Source organism: Solanum pennellii, chromosome 4 (assembly GCF_001406875.1).
Source record: "Solanum pennellii chromosome 4, SPENNV200".
NCBI lineage: Eukaryota > Viridiplantae > Streptophyta > Magnoliopsida > Solanales > Solanaceae > Solanum > Solanum pennellii.
In genome coordinates, this window is record NC_028640.1 from 73,194,978 (window position 1) to 73,211,292 (window position 16,315).

The following is a 16,315-nucleotide window of genomic DNA, read 5'->3' on the forward strand; positions in this document are numbered from 1 at the left end:
GGTGAGTGAACAATTTTGATTTTTGGGGCCCCAACATCGGGTGAGACGGGTTATGCTCTGATATCATGTTAAATTAAGTTTTAGGCCTAACTCACACCCAAAAGTTAGCTCAAGGAAGAAGGATTGTCCAAACGTTATAAAGAGTCAACTCAGCTCATTAACCACCGATATGAGACTTTTGTCATTTTTTAATACGGACACCTAATTAGATCTACTAAAAAATAAATAAACTATATTTTCACACTATGTATATATAACAAAAATAAATAAATAAATAAAATACGATACTAAATTACCTACTCTGATTTAATTATAGGCAAGTGCAATCGAAATATCTTAAAATAAAAAATTATATCATTAGTTTGGAAGCATATAGTGATAATGACAATTATACATAAGTTATAGTGGGATTCTGACAATTAATACATGTCTTATCGTGCCAATGTCGTTACGTTTTTGTTCTCTGTATACTTGTGCCCACATGTATCGTTAATCAAATAAACAAATTCATGTATCGTTAATCAAATAAAGAAATATATTTTTTATATTTAATAAAAAATATTTATTTTTATACATAATTATATAATTTTATATATTACATTCCCTCATAAATGATTAATATTCGAAGATTTTACTAACCAAAAGTGAACGGAGAAAGTATATCATTTATTACACTGATAGGCAAGCAATACAAGTACAAGATGATTTGAAATAGATATTTATCAGTCATAAAAATGGTTAGAAAATAGAAATTAGCATTAACTGCAAACGAACATACCTATTTATATTATCACGACTTTGCTCATTTTAATATTTCTTTTTTGTTAGTACTTGCTTATAAGAGTACTCTCAATTTAAAAAAATGATTTTATTTTCTTTTTAGTCTGTTTTAAAAAGAATGTCCTCGTTCCTTTTTTGACAATATTTTAATTTTTAGTTTTTCATATGACATGTTTAAGACCACAAGATTAAAGATTAAAGGATATTTTGATACATTTGACATAACTTTAGTTTAAAATCACAAGATCAAAAAATCTTCTTTCTTTTCTTAAGTTCCGTTCTAAGTCAAACTGGCTCAATCTTTTTGAAACGGAGGAAGTATGATATATTTTTGTAAATTAACAACAAAAAGGAAAAACAAAGATCATATTTACATATAAAATTTTAATTTATTCCTATTCAAAATAATTTATATTTCCCCCGTTTCAAAAAGAATGACCTAGTTTGACTTGAAACGGAGTTTAATTTATATTTAGAATCTTGTGATTCTAAATTAAAGTTATATCAAATATATCAAAATATACTTTAATCTTGTAATCTTAAATATGTTACGTTGAAAATTAAAATTAAAATATATTATAAAAAAAGAATAATAATCGTTTTTCTTTTTAAAACATACAAAAAAAAAATAAATCATTCACGAAAATAATAATAATATTAAATAATTTTGGAGCAATAAAATTATAGACGTGAAACGCATAGAATGTAGCGCCATTTTAGTGTTATCACTCTTCCACTTTCCACTCCTCCATTACACTACACCAACAATTTCGGAAACCGCCCATTTCCACCAGCTGATCGTGGCGGAGCACACGGCGGAGCACAGATCTACTGTACTATCTCTTCTCTCTTCGTTATTTTTTTTCTTCAAAAGAAACTTCTATTTGACTTGAACAGTATGTTTTCTAGTCAATTAAAGCGAAAAATAGTCACTATCATCAACTGCTTTTTCTAAAGTTGTAATGTAATGCCGTATTAGGTACTACGGAATATATAAACAACGAAAAAGCTAAGTGAATTTTTTTTTGATTGATTGATTCAAGTGTTATTAGAGTAACGATTTTTCTCGATCTGTAAATGAGATTAGCTTAGGATTTCGAAAAAATCAGCTAAGTTTAAGAGTTATGGAGGATTATATTAAGGATAATTATGGAGAAGTGAAACCGAAGAATTCATCGGAGGAAGCGCTTCAGAGATGGAGGAAGCTGTGTTGGCTGGTTAAAAATCCGAAACGTAGGTTCAGATTCACAGCGAACCTGTCGAAACGCTTTGAAGCTCGGGCCATCCAGCGATCCAATCAGGTTAACAATCTTATTCTTCGTTTGCATCACAAGTAGGAATATTGTGCAATTGTTAGTTACTTTAGTTGACCTTTTTCGTCTCATCCGCTTGCTTTACAATTTTGCTCTGTGAAAAAGTAAATTGGACGGAGATATTTTGCCGGGACAGATATTTTATGTCCCTGTCTTGTGTAACTTCTAGGATCTACAGAGGAATGCTATTTTTTTTCATACTGATACTTTGTTTTCGGTGTTTCCATTGAAGCAGCAAAATAGAGCAAAATGAATATAGAGGATTCATAGTTGAAAGTAGTATATATTCATTCAGTTTACTTTGATTGGTCATGTTTTCATTCTCGAGAGTCGATTTTACTATTCCCAGGAGTGAAATTAAATCAGATCAATTCAATATCTAAAATTAAAATTTAGATATTTGAAGACTATACGAGAAAGACTACAAGTTGAGTGAAAGAGGAAGTATTTAGCTAAAAAGGAGCTATAATGTAGAGTAAAATCCTGAAAATAAAAACGTAGTTTGGAGTAGAAGTTCCTTTAATGTGTCTCGAAGAATGTGCTGGTTCTAGTTTCTTGTCTGCATAGGTCCTTCCTGATTCTCCTTAACAAGTTTGGATCACATTTTTTCTTCAATTGTCAAATCGTTAAGTTTATACTGAATCATTGAAGTTGGTTATCTCGTGGGTGTAAATTTCTGGCATTTCAAGTAGTATTGCTCTGTTGTGCTCAAGTAATTTTTTTCTCTAAAGTCTAAACTAAGGAAAGAAGTATACTGCACTTTGACTCCAGAGAGCTTGTTTCTCTGTTCTTATTTCTGAAAATGGGTATAATCTGCATTTCATTAATGTAGGAGAAACTAAGAGTTGCTGTGCTGGTTTCACAAGCTGCACTTAGCTTTATTCAAGGTATGTGATTACGTATTTCAATGGCCAGCTTCCAGTATTTAAATTTTCATCTTTAAAGATGTTCAACTGAATATATTCAGGAGTAAGTTACACTGTCCCGGAGGAAGTGAAAGCTGCCGGGTTCCAAATATGTGGCGATGAGTTGGGATCAATAGTCGAGGGCCACAATTTGAGGAAGCTAAAAGTTCATGGTGCGGTTGAGGGTATTGCAAAAAAGCTATCAACATCAACCACCAATGGTATTTGTACTTCTGCTGATTTGCTTAGCCGACGAAAAGAAATATATGGGATCAATAAGTTTATTGAGAGCCCACCAAGGGGCTTCTGGATTTTTGTATGGGAAGCTCTTCAAGATACAACCCTCATGATACTTGGTGTTTGTGCTTTTGTATCGTTGGTTGTTGGCATAATGACTGAAGGATGGCCGAAGGGTGCACATGATGGACTTGGTATTGTTGCAAGTATCCTGCTGGTTGTATTTGTTACTGCTACAAGTGACTATAGACAGTCTTTACAGTTTAAGGATTTAGATAAAGAGAAGAAAAAGATTACAGTTCAGGTCACTAGAAATGGCTACAGGCAAAAAATATCAATATATGATTTACTTCCTGGTGATATTGTTCATCTTGCTATTGGGGATCAGGTACCAGCTGATGGACTCTTCCTCTCTGGATTTTCTTTGTTGATAGACGAATCAAGCTTAACAGGGGAGAGTGAACCCATTAATGTAACTGCTGAAAATCCTTTTCTCCTCTCTGGAACCAAAGTTCGTGATGGCTCGTGTAAAATGCTTATCACTACTGTTGGGATGAGAACCCAGTGGGGTAAACTGATGGCTACTCTTAGTGAAGGAGGAGATGATGAGACCCCATTGCAGGTTAAACTGAATGGAGTGGCAACTATTATTGGTAAAATAGGTCTGTTTTTTGCTGTCATCACATTCGCTGTGTTGGTGCAAGGCTTATATAGCCGCAAACTAGGGGAAGGGTCCCAATGGAGCTGGTCTATGGATGATGCCCAAGAAATGCTGGAATACTTTGCCATTGCAGTTACAATTGTTGTGGTTGCTGTTCCTGAGGGGCTTCCTTTGGCTGTGACATTGAGTCTAGCATTTGCTATGAAGAAGATGATGAATGATAAGGCACTTGTGCGCCATTTGGCTGCTTGTGAGACAATGGGTTCTGCAACTACCATCTGTAGTGACAAGACTGGGACATTAACGACTAATCATATGGCAGTTGTAAAAGCATGCATTTGCGGTAAAATCATAGAAACTGAAAGCTCTAAGGATGGTTCTAATATCTGCTCTGAAGTTTCTAATTCTGCATTGAAAATACTAATCCAGTCTATATTCAATAATACTGGGGGAGAAATAGTAAAGAATGAAGATAAAAAAATTGAAATTCTGGGAACACCGACTGAAACTGCTCTTTTGGAGTTTGGTCTTTTGCTTGGAGGGAATTTCCAGGAAGAGCGTCAATCATCTAGACTTGTAAAGGTTGAGCCATTCAATTCAACGAAGAAGAGAATGGGTGTAGTTATAGAACTTCCTGGAAAAGGTCTCCGTGCACACTGTAAAGGAGCATCTGAAATAATTTTGGCTTCATGTGACAGTTTCCTAAACTCTAGCGGTGAGGTTGTTCCCCTAGATGAAGCTTCAATTAACCATCTGAATGATACGATTGACCTATTTGCTAATGAAGCTCTTCGAACTCTTTGCCTTGCCTACAAGGACATCGGTGATGAGTACCCTGCTGAAACTCCTATCCCCTTTGAGGGATATACCTGCATAGGAATTGTAGGCATTAAAGATCCCGTTCGTCCTGGTGTTAAGGAGTCTGTCGCAATCTGTAGATCAGCTGGAATCACTGTGAGAATGGTCACTGGAGACAATATAAATACTGCTAAGGCTATTGCTAGAGAATGTGGAATTCTGACTGATGATGGTATTGCGATCGAAGGTCCAGTATTTAGGATGCAGAGTGAGGCCGAGCTGCAACAAATAATTCCAAAGTTACAGGTGCCTTCAGAAATAATTATTTCACTTTGCTATATGCATAAGTTCTTTCCAGGATTGCATTTTTTGAAGTTGTTGAACTTGGATTGCATTTTCACTTCACCTATCAAATTAAGATATTTTGTTTTATGTTCATGCACAGAAAGTGATGATATGTTGTATGTATATGTTCTTTCCGGATTTTTGAGTTGTTGATCTTGGATTGCACCTGTCGAATAAAGATATTTTGTTTTACGTTCACGCACAAAAAGTGATGAACTTCTAGTATTTTTTACTTTAATATTTATTTTTATCCCTATTATTATTTAATATAATGTTGGCCTGGGATGAGGTTAGATGGAGAAACATGGCTAGTGAGGATTCATATAGTCAACCCAAACTTGTGTGGGACAAAGGTTCAGTTGTTGTTGTCGTTGTTCATGAACAGCAAGCTGATTATATTAATCTGAGGTCGTTTTTGTGGATTGTCCTACTTTCCTTACTATATTACCTCATCTCATTTGTTTGTCTGCTGTGCTGATCGGGTACCAGAGAGATATTAATATCTTCTTCATCTATTTGCTTAGGTGATGGCACGTTCTTCTCCAATGGATAAACATACGCTAGTGAAACATTTACGTACGACCTTTCAAGAAGTTGTTGCAGTGACTGGAGACGGCACTAATGATGCTCCTGCCCTTCATGAAGCAGATATAGGTCTTGCTATGGGCATTGCTGGAACTGAGGTGATATTTAGTTACTGTTGTAGTATAAATTATCTTCTCAAGTGTGGTTTGACAATGGGAACTTGTTGATTTTTCAAGCAAGTGCAACCTTGAGAGTACCACCCTCTATTTCAGCTGCAAATTAGTCAATGTGAGAAGTACTGGTATCCAGTGCATGTTAATTGAATAAAACATCAGAAGGAAGACTGTGAAAGCAATGTTTCTTACCAACTAGTAAATAGCAGATACTTAACCATTTTTTTTCCTTGAAAGGATAAGTGTGTATAAAAGAGGATGAGTTCTTTCTGATTTTCTGTCGAAGAGCTAGCATAATTTGTTATATTCCACTCCATTTAGAATTGCACTTTCCCTTGATTAATTTGAAGTGAAGTATTTCCCATAAAAACTACGGCTGTTGCCGTGCAAAAATTCGATGTAGTATCTTCACGTTAGAAGAAACTTGTAAAATGACTAATTGGTTAACCATGTCGAGTGTGACATTAGAATGTTTGACAGAAAATATTGACTTGCATCTACATAACTCCACTTAAACATGTGTGCTAGTCAAAGTAGGTTAAACTGGGAAAGTAAAAAAATTGTTTGTCATTGCTAAACCTGGCCTGTTCTCCCAAATACGGACCGTAAAGTTTTTGGAGGAAGTCTTTATATGATTTGCCTCCACTCTTATTAAGGAGATTAGTTGTATGTATTTTGGGCCTAGGAAAATGCTGAAATTTTTCTTCTACAGTGAAGCAATTGTGACCATTTTCTGTTCACCACCTATTGTTCCTTCACAAAGAATTTACTTTACAAAAATTAAGTTTTGACATGGCTTTACTTTCTTTTTTTCTGCTGCATGCTTATGGATTTCCTCTCTCTTTAGTTCTATGGAGATCATGACCTTTTTCTTCAACAACATTATGTTACTCTACAATAAAATAAGAAGTTCCTTCATGGCTCCACTTTCTTTTATCTGCCAAGGGCTAATGACTTCTCTCGTTTTATATCTTCCTTTTGTAATGCCATAAGCAACTTAGCTTCACTTGCACTTGATCTCCTATTCAGGATTTTCTCTGTTCTATTTAGGCATTTCATTTGATCTTTGCATTCCTGGTCAAAGATTGTAAATTATACTCTATTGATTCAGTTATACAGTACGGTAATGAGTATAGATATGATTATTATTTTGTTAATTATTGATGATGAATATGTATAGCCTCGCAAGTGCTGTTAGTGGGTCTTTCCTGAATGACTACTCTCCTGATGTGTATTAGTTTTTCTTCTTTTTAACTATATAAACTTCAAAACTAAATTTATTTTTTTGGTAAGGAATTTTTTTAAATTTGATTTGGCTGTTGTACTGTTAAACAATGAATTCGTTGTTTTAGGATCCTACTATATAAACTTCTAATATTTCTGGCTTAATAGAACTAAAGAGCTGCTATTCATCAGCACTTAGAGAAGCTGGAAAATTTCCATTCATCAACTTGTTTGAACCTCCCATTTTCCTCTCTAAGATTAGTAGTGCCAATACCTAGTATTCCATTCACAATTTGGACTTCAAAGAGAAAGTGATTTTTTTCACCTTGCTTTCTGTAGTAGGACACAGATTTTATATGGTTACTTGATGTTTATTTGTTTTCCTGGATTCATCATGTTGTCTGGTTTTTGGTTCCAGGTAGCTAAAGAGAGTGCAGACGTTATAATTTTAGATGATAATTTTTCAACAATTGTGACTGTGGCCAAATGGGGACGCTCAGTTTATGTGAATATTCAAAAGTTTGTTCAATTTCAGCTGACCGTAAATGTGGTTGCCTTGATTGTCAACTTTTCTTCAGCCTGTTTGACAGGTAGCGTATCTTGAGCAAATAAGAATTACTTTTTACTACCTTGAACACATTTACCCTGGAAGTTGTAATTTTGAGATGTTCTTCTATACATTTTCAGGTAGTGCTCCACTTACTGCTGTTCAGCTTCTGTGGGTCAACATGATCATGGACACACTGGGAGCTCTTGCACTAGCTACTGAACCTCCTAATGATGACTTGATGAAGCGAACACCTGTAGGAAGGAAGGGGAACTTCATTAGCAATGTCATGTGGAGGAACATTTTGGGACAATCTTTTTACCAATTTGTAGTCATATGGTATCTTCAAACTACTGGCAAAGCTCTCTTTCATCTTGATGGAACAGATGCTGACTTGATTTTGAACACAGTCATCTTCAACTCTTTTGTGTTCTGTCAGGTAATTTACCAGTTTGCCTTTCAACGTATAATCTTTCGCTCTTCCTAATGCATTAAGCATAGCATATTTATGATTTTTTTAGTTGATTCCCATCTTGTTGCTGTTATTTGACATATGTAAAATGAATTAAAAACACAGATTACTGCAGGTTTACATGAAAGCTTTCTCAATATTATCATTTTGTTTCCATAATGGGAAAAAAGCATGTCACTGCCACATTTAGATCAACCGAGGAGGTTGAAAACGCCGGGTAGAACATCACTAAATCCACTAGTAACACCTAAGTATAATCTCTGTGTTCTCTTGCAGGTTTTCAATGAGATTAGCTCTAGAGATATGGAAAAGATAAATGTCTTCAAAGGTATACTGGACAACTATGTTTTTGTTGCTGTCCTCAGCTCTACAGCTCTTTTCCAGATCATTATTGTTGAATTCCTCGGTACCTTTGCAAGCACTTCTCCCCTTACATTCCACCAGTGGTTTACAAGTGTTGCAATTGGATTCGTGGGAATGCCGATTGCTGCTGCCATCAAGATGATCCCAGTAGGATCAAGCTGAACTCAACTTGGAGGAAACTAGTAAGTTACAACTGGCTTGAACTTCACTCAAGGGCATCGACTCAAATGTTTGCATCTATGAATCATCAGTGTCAAAGCGCTCAGTCTTGAAGGTGGGGGAGATCTTGACATAAATGGGCAGCAAGAGTTGGTCAAGTTGATCAATTTCCAACAGTTTCTCATAATGTTTGGAAGACCGCTCTGAAGATACTGAGCGGCTTCATTCTCCTTAAAAACACCTTAAGGGAAACATTTGTGAAGTATTTCTGAACATGCCATGGTTGTAATTACACCTTCATATGGTATGCTGCTGGTTGGCTTTGTTTCATTGCATCATCATATCAATATTTTGGGAACAATCATATTCAATTTTCTCTTTTTGTTTTGCTCTACATTAACTTATTTCAGCCATTACTAGTTCTTTCAGTCAAATTACTACCTTGTCATTATCGCAACGATTTCATTACAGTGGTGTTCCTCCAATCTACATCTCTGTCTGAAGTATGAATGGTGACTATGGCAGTTAGACCATATGGCCAACTATGTAAGAGCTTGTTTGATTATGTATGAATTGTAATGTAGATTTTGTTTAAGCTGCTTCTAAAACAAAAGAAATAGGGTTTTTATTTATCAGATATCTTTTATGATATAGTATTTCTCCTGACTAGCTACCAAACGACCTTCAAGTTCTCTCGAGGTATTATTAACACAGAGAGTAGAAGCACACGTATCCAAAAATATTACGAGTACTTACAATGAATCAGTTCAACATATACAACAATCAATGAATCACCTACTCATTCTAGTTATGTCTATTCTTGTAACATCTCTTGATATGAAAAAAATTTCTAAAATCAAAAGGAGTAACACAATCCCAATTGAATTCAACAAGAACCAAAATCTCCATTCTCCTTATGGCATTCACATTAATGTTGTAAGCTCCAACTGGATATGGTGGCACATCATCTATGTTTTCATTCATTTTTGCACATAATGATAAACAAGTCACTGCTAGATCGAAATTGTGGCCCTGTCTGTATCAAAATTGAAAAAAAACATCAGTCTTTTTTATCATAACAACAACATATTCAGGCGAAAATGAGCAGAGTTGGTGTTTTTTTTTTTGACATGCTCTGTAAATTTATGAAAAATGAAGTGAATTGAGTTCCTGATTACTAACTCTGTGAATGTAATGGATTGCATGAGTTCGCATTTGTTGATTCCAATTGTCATTCACAAGTACTTCAACTTCTTGATTATTAAGTCGAGCGTCGGTGATTTCTCGGCTGATTATGTAAGTAAAGACGGTTAGGGAGCGTTTTACCATTCAATATGGAATTTTTCAACGCGAACTCGAATTTAGTCAGACTCAAATTAGGGATCTTATACCGGGTGGGAAACAAAAAATAAATAAATTAAGTAAAGATAAAATGAGAAAAAAATATTAAGGTACTGACATAATCACACCAAATCGATCGTTACCTAAAAATGAATCTTTTTATAGTTATCTAACGATGATTTTATACAATTAAATTCAATTATCAATTAAAATAAGCAATGTATCTAATAATTTGAAATTAATCAATTGAGTCCCTTCATCTCCAAGTGACCACTTTATGTAATCTGATATGCTCGGATGGTAATTACTTATCTATAATGGTAATTACTTATCTATACCCTGACCATGAGGCATGAGGAATTAAAATAGAACTTTTTGTTTGATTTTAAAATAAGTTATATATGAATTGTAAAGAAATAGGGCTTTATTTATCATTCATCTTTTATAATACAAGTCTAGTATTTCTCCTAACCAACTACTAAACGACCTTCAAGTTCTCCTGAGATATTATGAACACACAGAGAGTAGAAACACACATGTCCACTAGTATTAACAATGAATCAGTTCAACAATCAATGAATCCCCTATTTGTTTATCTAACAAAAAGAAGCAAAAATATTTCTTCTGCTAGGCTATGTTACTCAGATTCTTCAAAAAATGTCAATGGGTGCGTATCGATTCGCCAAAAAAGTAATGTATATTTGAAGAATCCAAAACAGGTACAGCATCAAAAGTGAAAAGTCGGCGCAATTAAACTCCTCAAATGTTCAGCTGTAGCATTCTCTTGTAGCAGTAACTCACATCAGCCTGAATTAACACAAAAACTCCATTAGACTATTAGAAATAGGCAAAACATTTATCTAAATCATAAAAATTAAAAAAAATTGTAACTTACAATTTGAAGAAATCCATTTATAGGCAAATCATTTATCTCCATAACCAATTCTTGTATGGTGAAATCTCTGTTTACTGCTAATAATGTTGCAGCTGCTGCTATTACAGATGGTCTATGATTCATTAAACTCAAATCTGCTTAAACAAATAAATTAACAAATGATCAGAAAACAGGGGGGGGGGTAAGTAAATTAATTAGGACTTTACTAATTACTACCTCTTAAAGCAATCATGATGATTCGAGCCGTTGTTATTCGAGTTATGTGTAATCTTGTAACATCTCTGCAGAATCTTGATACGAAAAAATTTCCGAAATCAAAAGGAGTAACACAGTTCATATTCCAGCTGAATTCATCAAGAACCAAACGCTCCATTCGCGTTATGTGATTCACATTAATTTCGTAAGGTCCTAATGGATACTCTGATAGTGATGGCACATCATCTATGTTATCATTCATTTTTGCAGATAATGCTAAACAAGTCACTGCTAATAACCTCACTGCCCAGAGCATTCCATTCTACAAATTCAACAACAAAAAATAATCTTAGATGGTATCGTATTGTTTTCGGAGGAATCAATTTTTCTTTTCTTACATCTAATCTCATCTGGGCAAGAAATCTGTCCACATACATCACTGCTCTGTAAATTGTTCGTCTGCTCATTCGAAATTGTCGCCCTGTCTGTACCAATATTGAAAAAAAGATCAGTCTTTTTATCATAACAACAACAAATTCAGGGGAAAATGGCCAGAGTTGATGATTTTTGACATGCTCTGTAAATTTATGAAAATGAAGTGAATTGGGTTCTTGATTACTAACTCTGCTAATGTAATGGATTGCATGAGTTCGAATTTCTTGATTCCAATTGTCATTCACAAGTTCTTCAACTTCTTGATCATTAAGTCGAACATCAGTGATTTCTCGGTCGATCAATATCTGTATGTCATTATCATCATCGTCATCATTGTCATCATTGCTGTTGTGGTCGTCGTCGTCATCATTATCGTCATTGCTATTATTGTCATCGTCGTCATCATCATTGACGCCATTTTCTTGTTGCATTTCTTCATCTTCTTCTTCAGTCAGATATTCAGAACTTTCCATCTTTCTTTGATTGCTCTCCCTTATGATTTTTGTGTGATATTATTACTTGTGGGAATAACCGTTTATATAATACTAATAACTGAAAAATAACAGAAAAAACTGAAAAATAACAGAAAGTTACCTATTGTTTCATAATTTATAGTATGGTATCGTATTGTTTTAATGAATAAAATGTTCAGATGGATTATGTCAATTCTTTACATAATGTCATACGTCTATAATTTTGAATGATAATCGCACAAGAAGAGTAGATTACGAAATAGAGCTACTCTGAAAATGCAAATCACATGATAAAAATAAGATTATCAAACGATAAGTAAAGACAGTTAGGGAGTGCTTTACCATCAAATGTGGAGATTCCGGATGCAAATATGAATTTAATCACGCCCAAATATGGATATTGGACACCGGGTGGGAACCCCCCAAAAAATAAGTAAAGAAGACAAATTGAGAAGAAAATTTTAAGACAACGACACGAACACACCAAATCGATCGCTACCTAAAATAGATCTTTTCTTCATTACCTAATAATGAATTTAAACGATACGATACAATTAAACTTAATTAATGATCAAAATAAAAATAATATCTAAACTAACAATAGAAACTAATAACCATCATAACAAGATGTGAATGTGTGTGGAGGTGAGGATTGGGGGAAGAGACTATCAAACATTAATTTTCTCCATACAATCCTTCAATATTTTAGCGTTACATTTATTATATTTTAAAAATTATGTGTTCGTATCAATTACGATTTGTTATTTAGTCATTTATCGTTCATAATACACGTATATTATTTCTCCTTACTAGCTACCAAAGGACGTTCGAATTCTCTTTGAGGTATTATAAACAGAGAGAGAAGAACTAAAATATTTCTAGTACTAAAAGATTCGAAAGAAGGATATGAAATTTATCCAAGAAATACTCTTCCGTGGCGATACACGGATATGTCACATCAGCCTGAATTAACACAAAAACTCCATTACACTATACAAATATGCAAAGCATTTATCTAAATCATATAATTAAAAAAAATAAAACTTTACAATTTGAAGAAATCCATTTATAGGCAAAGCTTTTATCTCTATCTCCATTGCTCGTATGGTAAAAAATCTGTTTAATCTAATAATATTTTAGCTGCTGATGGCCTATGATTCATTAACCTAGGCAACAGAGGAGACTAAACATCATCAATAAAGAAACGAGGCATAAGCACTTCATCAATTATATTCAACAAGCAATGGAATAAAACAAATTATGGGATTTATTTATTTGCCTCAACCTAAGATATATTCGGATGGGACGGTTGTTACATATTATTTTGTAATGTATAGTAATACTTTCTCTCTCAACTTATATGATATTTTTTGTTTTTTCGAGAGTCAAACAATTTAGATAGACTTGTTTGAATCTAGAAATTCAAAAACTAGTCTGTTTCTTCTTAAGTATGTTACTGGATAGATTTACTATGAAAATATATGGAATGGTAAAATAAAATTATCAAATAATAAGTAAAGACGGTCAAAAAGCGCTTTACTATCCAATGTGTGATTTTTCTATGCAAATTTAAATTTAATTGGATTTTATATGGATACCAAACACTAAGTGGGTAATTAAAATAAAATAAACAAAGACAAAATGAGAATAATTTTATAAAGTTAAGGATATACCAAATCAGACTTTCTCATTAACCTAAAAATAAATTTAAACAATACGATATAATAATATTTTTGTAATAAACAAAATTAAAAATTACAAATTCAGATGAACTCAATTATAATAGATGAATTTGATATTATCAATCTGCATCCGCCTCTGGAGAGGGATAGGCTGACAAGGTATGGGGCGGTGAATGATACATGATAAGGAGATAATCAATATGAAATGTCTGAAACTTATAAAATAAAATTATCATTAGAAAAGTCATTTTTTAATTTGAAAATAACTTATTTTTCTAAGAGTAAGTGTGAATTTATTTAAGGTACATTTCGATACATTTTGCTATTAAAATTAATTACTTTATGACAATAACACCTTGTAAGACTAAAATATCCTTTGGTGACCTATACAAACGTCGTATTGTGAAGGTAGTGAAAATAGATCATGAAAGTATAAGCTCTCAAGTGATCGATACAAACGTCGTATTGTGAAGGTAGTGAAATAGATTATGAAAGTATAAGCTCTCAAGGAATAGATTCAGACGACGTAACTGTTGAAGAATGAGTAAAACAAGTCGCACCGACAATATTTCTTCTAAAATATTACAAAAATCAGCTAATTATTGTCTATATAAATCACACTAACAATATATCTATAATTTGCTTCCAGAATTGGTAGTGAAAATCAGTTCAAATTTATCTGAAGTTTGTGCATGTTGGTCTCTAACAAACGATTATAGCAAGAACACACCTCATCCTGCACAATCAATTTTCAACACATATTAATATCCAAAAAAGACATTTCGAGAATCGATCGTTACGACATAACATTAAAAAAAAAGTGAATAGTTGAAAAGAATATAATAAATACTTACAAGTGGAATAAGCCAATTTTGAGGCAATGCATTGATCTCATCCCTTATCATTTCATGTGTCAATATATTTGTATTTGATGCTAATAATGCTGCTGCTGCCCCTACTACAAATGCTCTAAGACTCATTAACCTCAAATCTGCTTCAATAAACAAATTGTTTGTTATATAATTTGCCCAAATTTAAACACGTTAGTTATAGTTGCGTCTAATATTCATTTGGCGGATTGAATTATGACTCGTTTACGTACCTCCAATTGTACTCATAATGATTTCAATAGTTTTGGATTTGGCGTACACTTTTCTTGAAATATCTCTGCAGAATCTTGACAAGAAATATTTGATGAACTGAATTGGAGTAACAAAAGTAACAATCCCTCTAAATTGTTCAACAACACGATTTCTCATCTCCGTTATGATTCTTCCACAACATTTCGTAGAACTCGAATAATCTGATAAACCTGGTTGAACTTCATCTTCCTCCAATTGCTCACAAGCTAAATATAGACATGCAATTCCCAATAACTTTGCTGCATTGAATCTTTCATTCTACATACAAACAATAATTTTTTTTTTAATTTTTTTAAAAATGAAATAAGACGAATAAATTGAAACAGACGGAACGGAGTATTATTAGTTACTTGTATTGGCATTGATGAAAGAAACCTATCGACATAAACCACTGCTGTATAAACTGTGACTTTTTTCACTCCAAAAGGTCCTCCTGTCTGCAAATACATAGAAATTTCAAAAAATGAAATTAAAAATAGATTAAAAGAATCGAAATGGGTTTTTCGATTTTCGATTAATTACATGAACAATGTGGTGAATTGCAGTATGACGAGCTTCAAGAAGCCATGGATGTTGGGTTGTTCTTGAAGAAAGTTGATTGGTGAGCTCAGCATTTTCAATTGTTTCTTCAATTCTAAACATATTTTCGACGTAATCTTGATTATCTCTTCCAATATCAGTTTTTTCTTCTGCCCAAAATTGTCTAGCGGCGAATCGTTGAATACGTCTGGAAATGGGTTTTTTATATGCACTCATTTGAAGATTTGTGAAAATATCATCCCAATCTTCTTCTGCCATTTTTCTTTTGATTTTGAGTTATTTGATCAGTTATTTCATGGCAATTTTGAGTTTATATAGAGCTAAGAAAAACTGTAAAAATGCAAAAATGGCGGCTAAATCTTGAGCTCTAAAAACAGGGGATTCTTTTTTTTTTTCTCTTCAAAACAGGGGATTTAACAGATTGAAAAGTTATATATTACTTGACGTAAATATTAGTTATTTCTATAAAATAATTATTAGTTACGAGCGTTTCTAAACGGTCAATCAAGTGTCATATTAATTTATATTTGAATAACCTTATTTTCTATCTACTTATTAACGTCGTGTAAGTTGTACAAAACTTAAAATATGAATAATTTATTTTTTATCCAGCAACTAAATGATTCGTAAGTGATTAATGTTGCATCCTAATAGCATTTTTTTTGGATTCATTTAAATTTTAATTCCGTTATTGCCATTGACTGTAACATAACTCGATCAGAGAGAGTTGCTCATATGATAAGCACCTCTCATTTTCAATCTGAAGATTGCAAGTTCGAATCGCTAAAAGAGCAAAAGGGCAGAAGCTCGTACTAAAGGAACAAAAAAGACTATACCTTTTAACTTTATTTGAAGTATAGTGGAGAGTAATTTTTAAATTGTAACCAAAATTAGATTGATAAATTTTAACCTTTTTTTGCTAAAATATTTTGTACTCGTGAAATTCATTGTAATTTGTATCCATTCAAGAGTTCCATTAAGCTGACTTTCAAACAAGTTTTAGTTGACTTTCAAAATATTTTCAAACTGTTTGAAAAATAATATTTTCTTCGTTTAAAAAATATGATCTTATTTTTTTATTGGTTTTTAAAAAGAATGATTCTTTTCTTT

The 16,315-nt window shown here is 33.1% G+C and overlaps 3 protein-coding genes across 3 annotated transcripts; 1 reads left to right on the forward strand and 2 right to left on the reverse strand.

Moving 5' to 3' along the window:
• Positions 1 to 1,479: 1,479 nt before the first annotated feature.
• On the forward strand, positions 1,480 to 8,991 carry LOC107017890 (calcium-transporting ATPase 1). The gene is made up of 7 exons (XM_015218174.2): positions 1,480 to 2,081; positions 2,926 to 2,980; positions 3,061 to 5,000; positions 5,564 to 5,722; positions 7,380 to 7,551; positions 7,649 to 7,947; positions 8,257 to 8,991. Exons 1-7 carry the CDS (start codon positions 1,905 to 1,907, stop codon positions 8,503 to 8,505), a joined length of 3,051 nt encoding a protein of 1,016 aa, XP_015073660.1. The 5' UTR covers positions 1,480 to 1,904; the 3' UTR covers positions 8,506 to 8,991.
• A 1,407-nt stretch (positions 8,992 to 10,398) lies between these two features.
• Positions 10,399 to 11,851, reverse strand: LOC107017041 (cyclin-D5-3-like). Its single transcript, XM_015217324.2, has 5 exons — positions 11,557 to 11,851; positions 11,332 to 11,418; positions 10,955 to 11,255; positions 10,739 to 10,872; positions 10,399 to 10,650 (listed from the first exon to the last, which is right to left on the reverse strand). Exons 1-5 carry the CDS (start codon positions 11,839 to 11,841, stop codon positions 10,603 to 10,605), a joined length of 855 nt encoding a protein of 284 aa, XP_015072810.2. The 5' UTR covers positions 11,842 to 11,851; the 3' UTR covers positions 10,399 to 10,602.
• A 2,253-nt stretch (positions 11,852 to 14,104) lies between these two features.
• LOC114076742 (cyclin-D5-2-like) lies at positions 14,105 to 15,547 on the reverse strand. The gene is made up of 5 exons (XM_027916122.1): positions 15,188 to 15,547; positions 15,016 to 15,102; positions 14,626 to 14,923; positions 14,378 to 14,514; positions 14,105 to 14,259 (listed from the first exon to the last, which is right to left on the reverse strand). Exons 1-5 carry the CDS (start codon positions 15,461 to 15,463, stop codon positions 14,188 to 14,190), a joined length of 870 nt encoding a protein of 289 aa, XP_027771923.1. The 5' UTR covers positions 15,464 to 15,547; the 3' UTR covers positions 14,105 to 14,187.
• Positions 15,548 to 16,315: the final 768 nt, after the last annotated feature.

What these genes read in the sequence shown, in the direction of transcription:
- LOC107017041 (XM_015217324.2), bottom strand. Translation starts at nt 11,841, where the DNA reads ATGGAAAGTTCTGAATATCTGACTGAAGAAGAAGATGAAGAAATGCAA. An exon ending in TTGCCCAGATGAGATTAGAT is followed by an intron (nt 11,256 to 11,331) that starts GTAAGAAAAGAA and finishes TTGAATTTGTAG; the next exon opens with AATGGAATGCTCTGGGCAGT. An exon ending in CATCATGATTGCTTTAAGAG is followed by an intron (nt 10,873 to 10,954) that starts GTAGTAATTAGT and finishes TTGTTTAAGCAG; the next exon opens with ATTTGAGTTTAATGAATCAT.
- LOC114076742 (XM_027916122.1), bottom strand. Translation starts at nt 15,463, where the DNA reads ATGGCAGAAGAAGATTGGGATGATATTTTCACAAATCTTCAAATGAGT. An exon ending in CAATTCACCACATTGTTCAT is followed by an intron (nt 15,103 to 15,187) that starts GTAATTAATCGA and finishes ATGTATTTGCAG; the next exon opens with ACAGGAGGACCTTTTGGAGT. An exon ending in TTTCATCAATGCCAATACAA is followed by an intron (nt 14,924 to 15,015) that starts GTAACTAATAAT and finishes GTTTGTATGTAG; the next exon opens with AATGAAAGATTCAATGCAGC.
- LOC107017890 (XM_015218174.2), top strand. Translation starts at nt 1,905, where the DNA reads ATGGAGGATTATATTAAGGATAATTATGGAGAAGTGAAACCGAAGAAT. An exon ending in TGCACTTAGCTTTATTCAAG is followed by an intron (nt 2,981 to 3,060) that starts GTATGTGATTAC and finishes GAATATATTCAG; the next exon opens with GAGTAAGTTACACTGTCCCG. An exon ending in ACTCTTTTGTGTTCTGTCAG is followed by an intron (nt 7,948 to 8,256) that starts GTAATTTACCAG and finishes GTTCTCTTGCAG; the next exon opens with GTTTTCAATGAGATTAGCTC.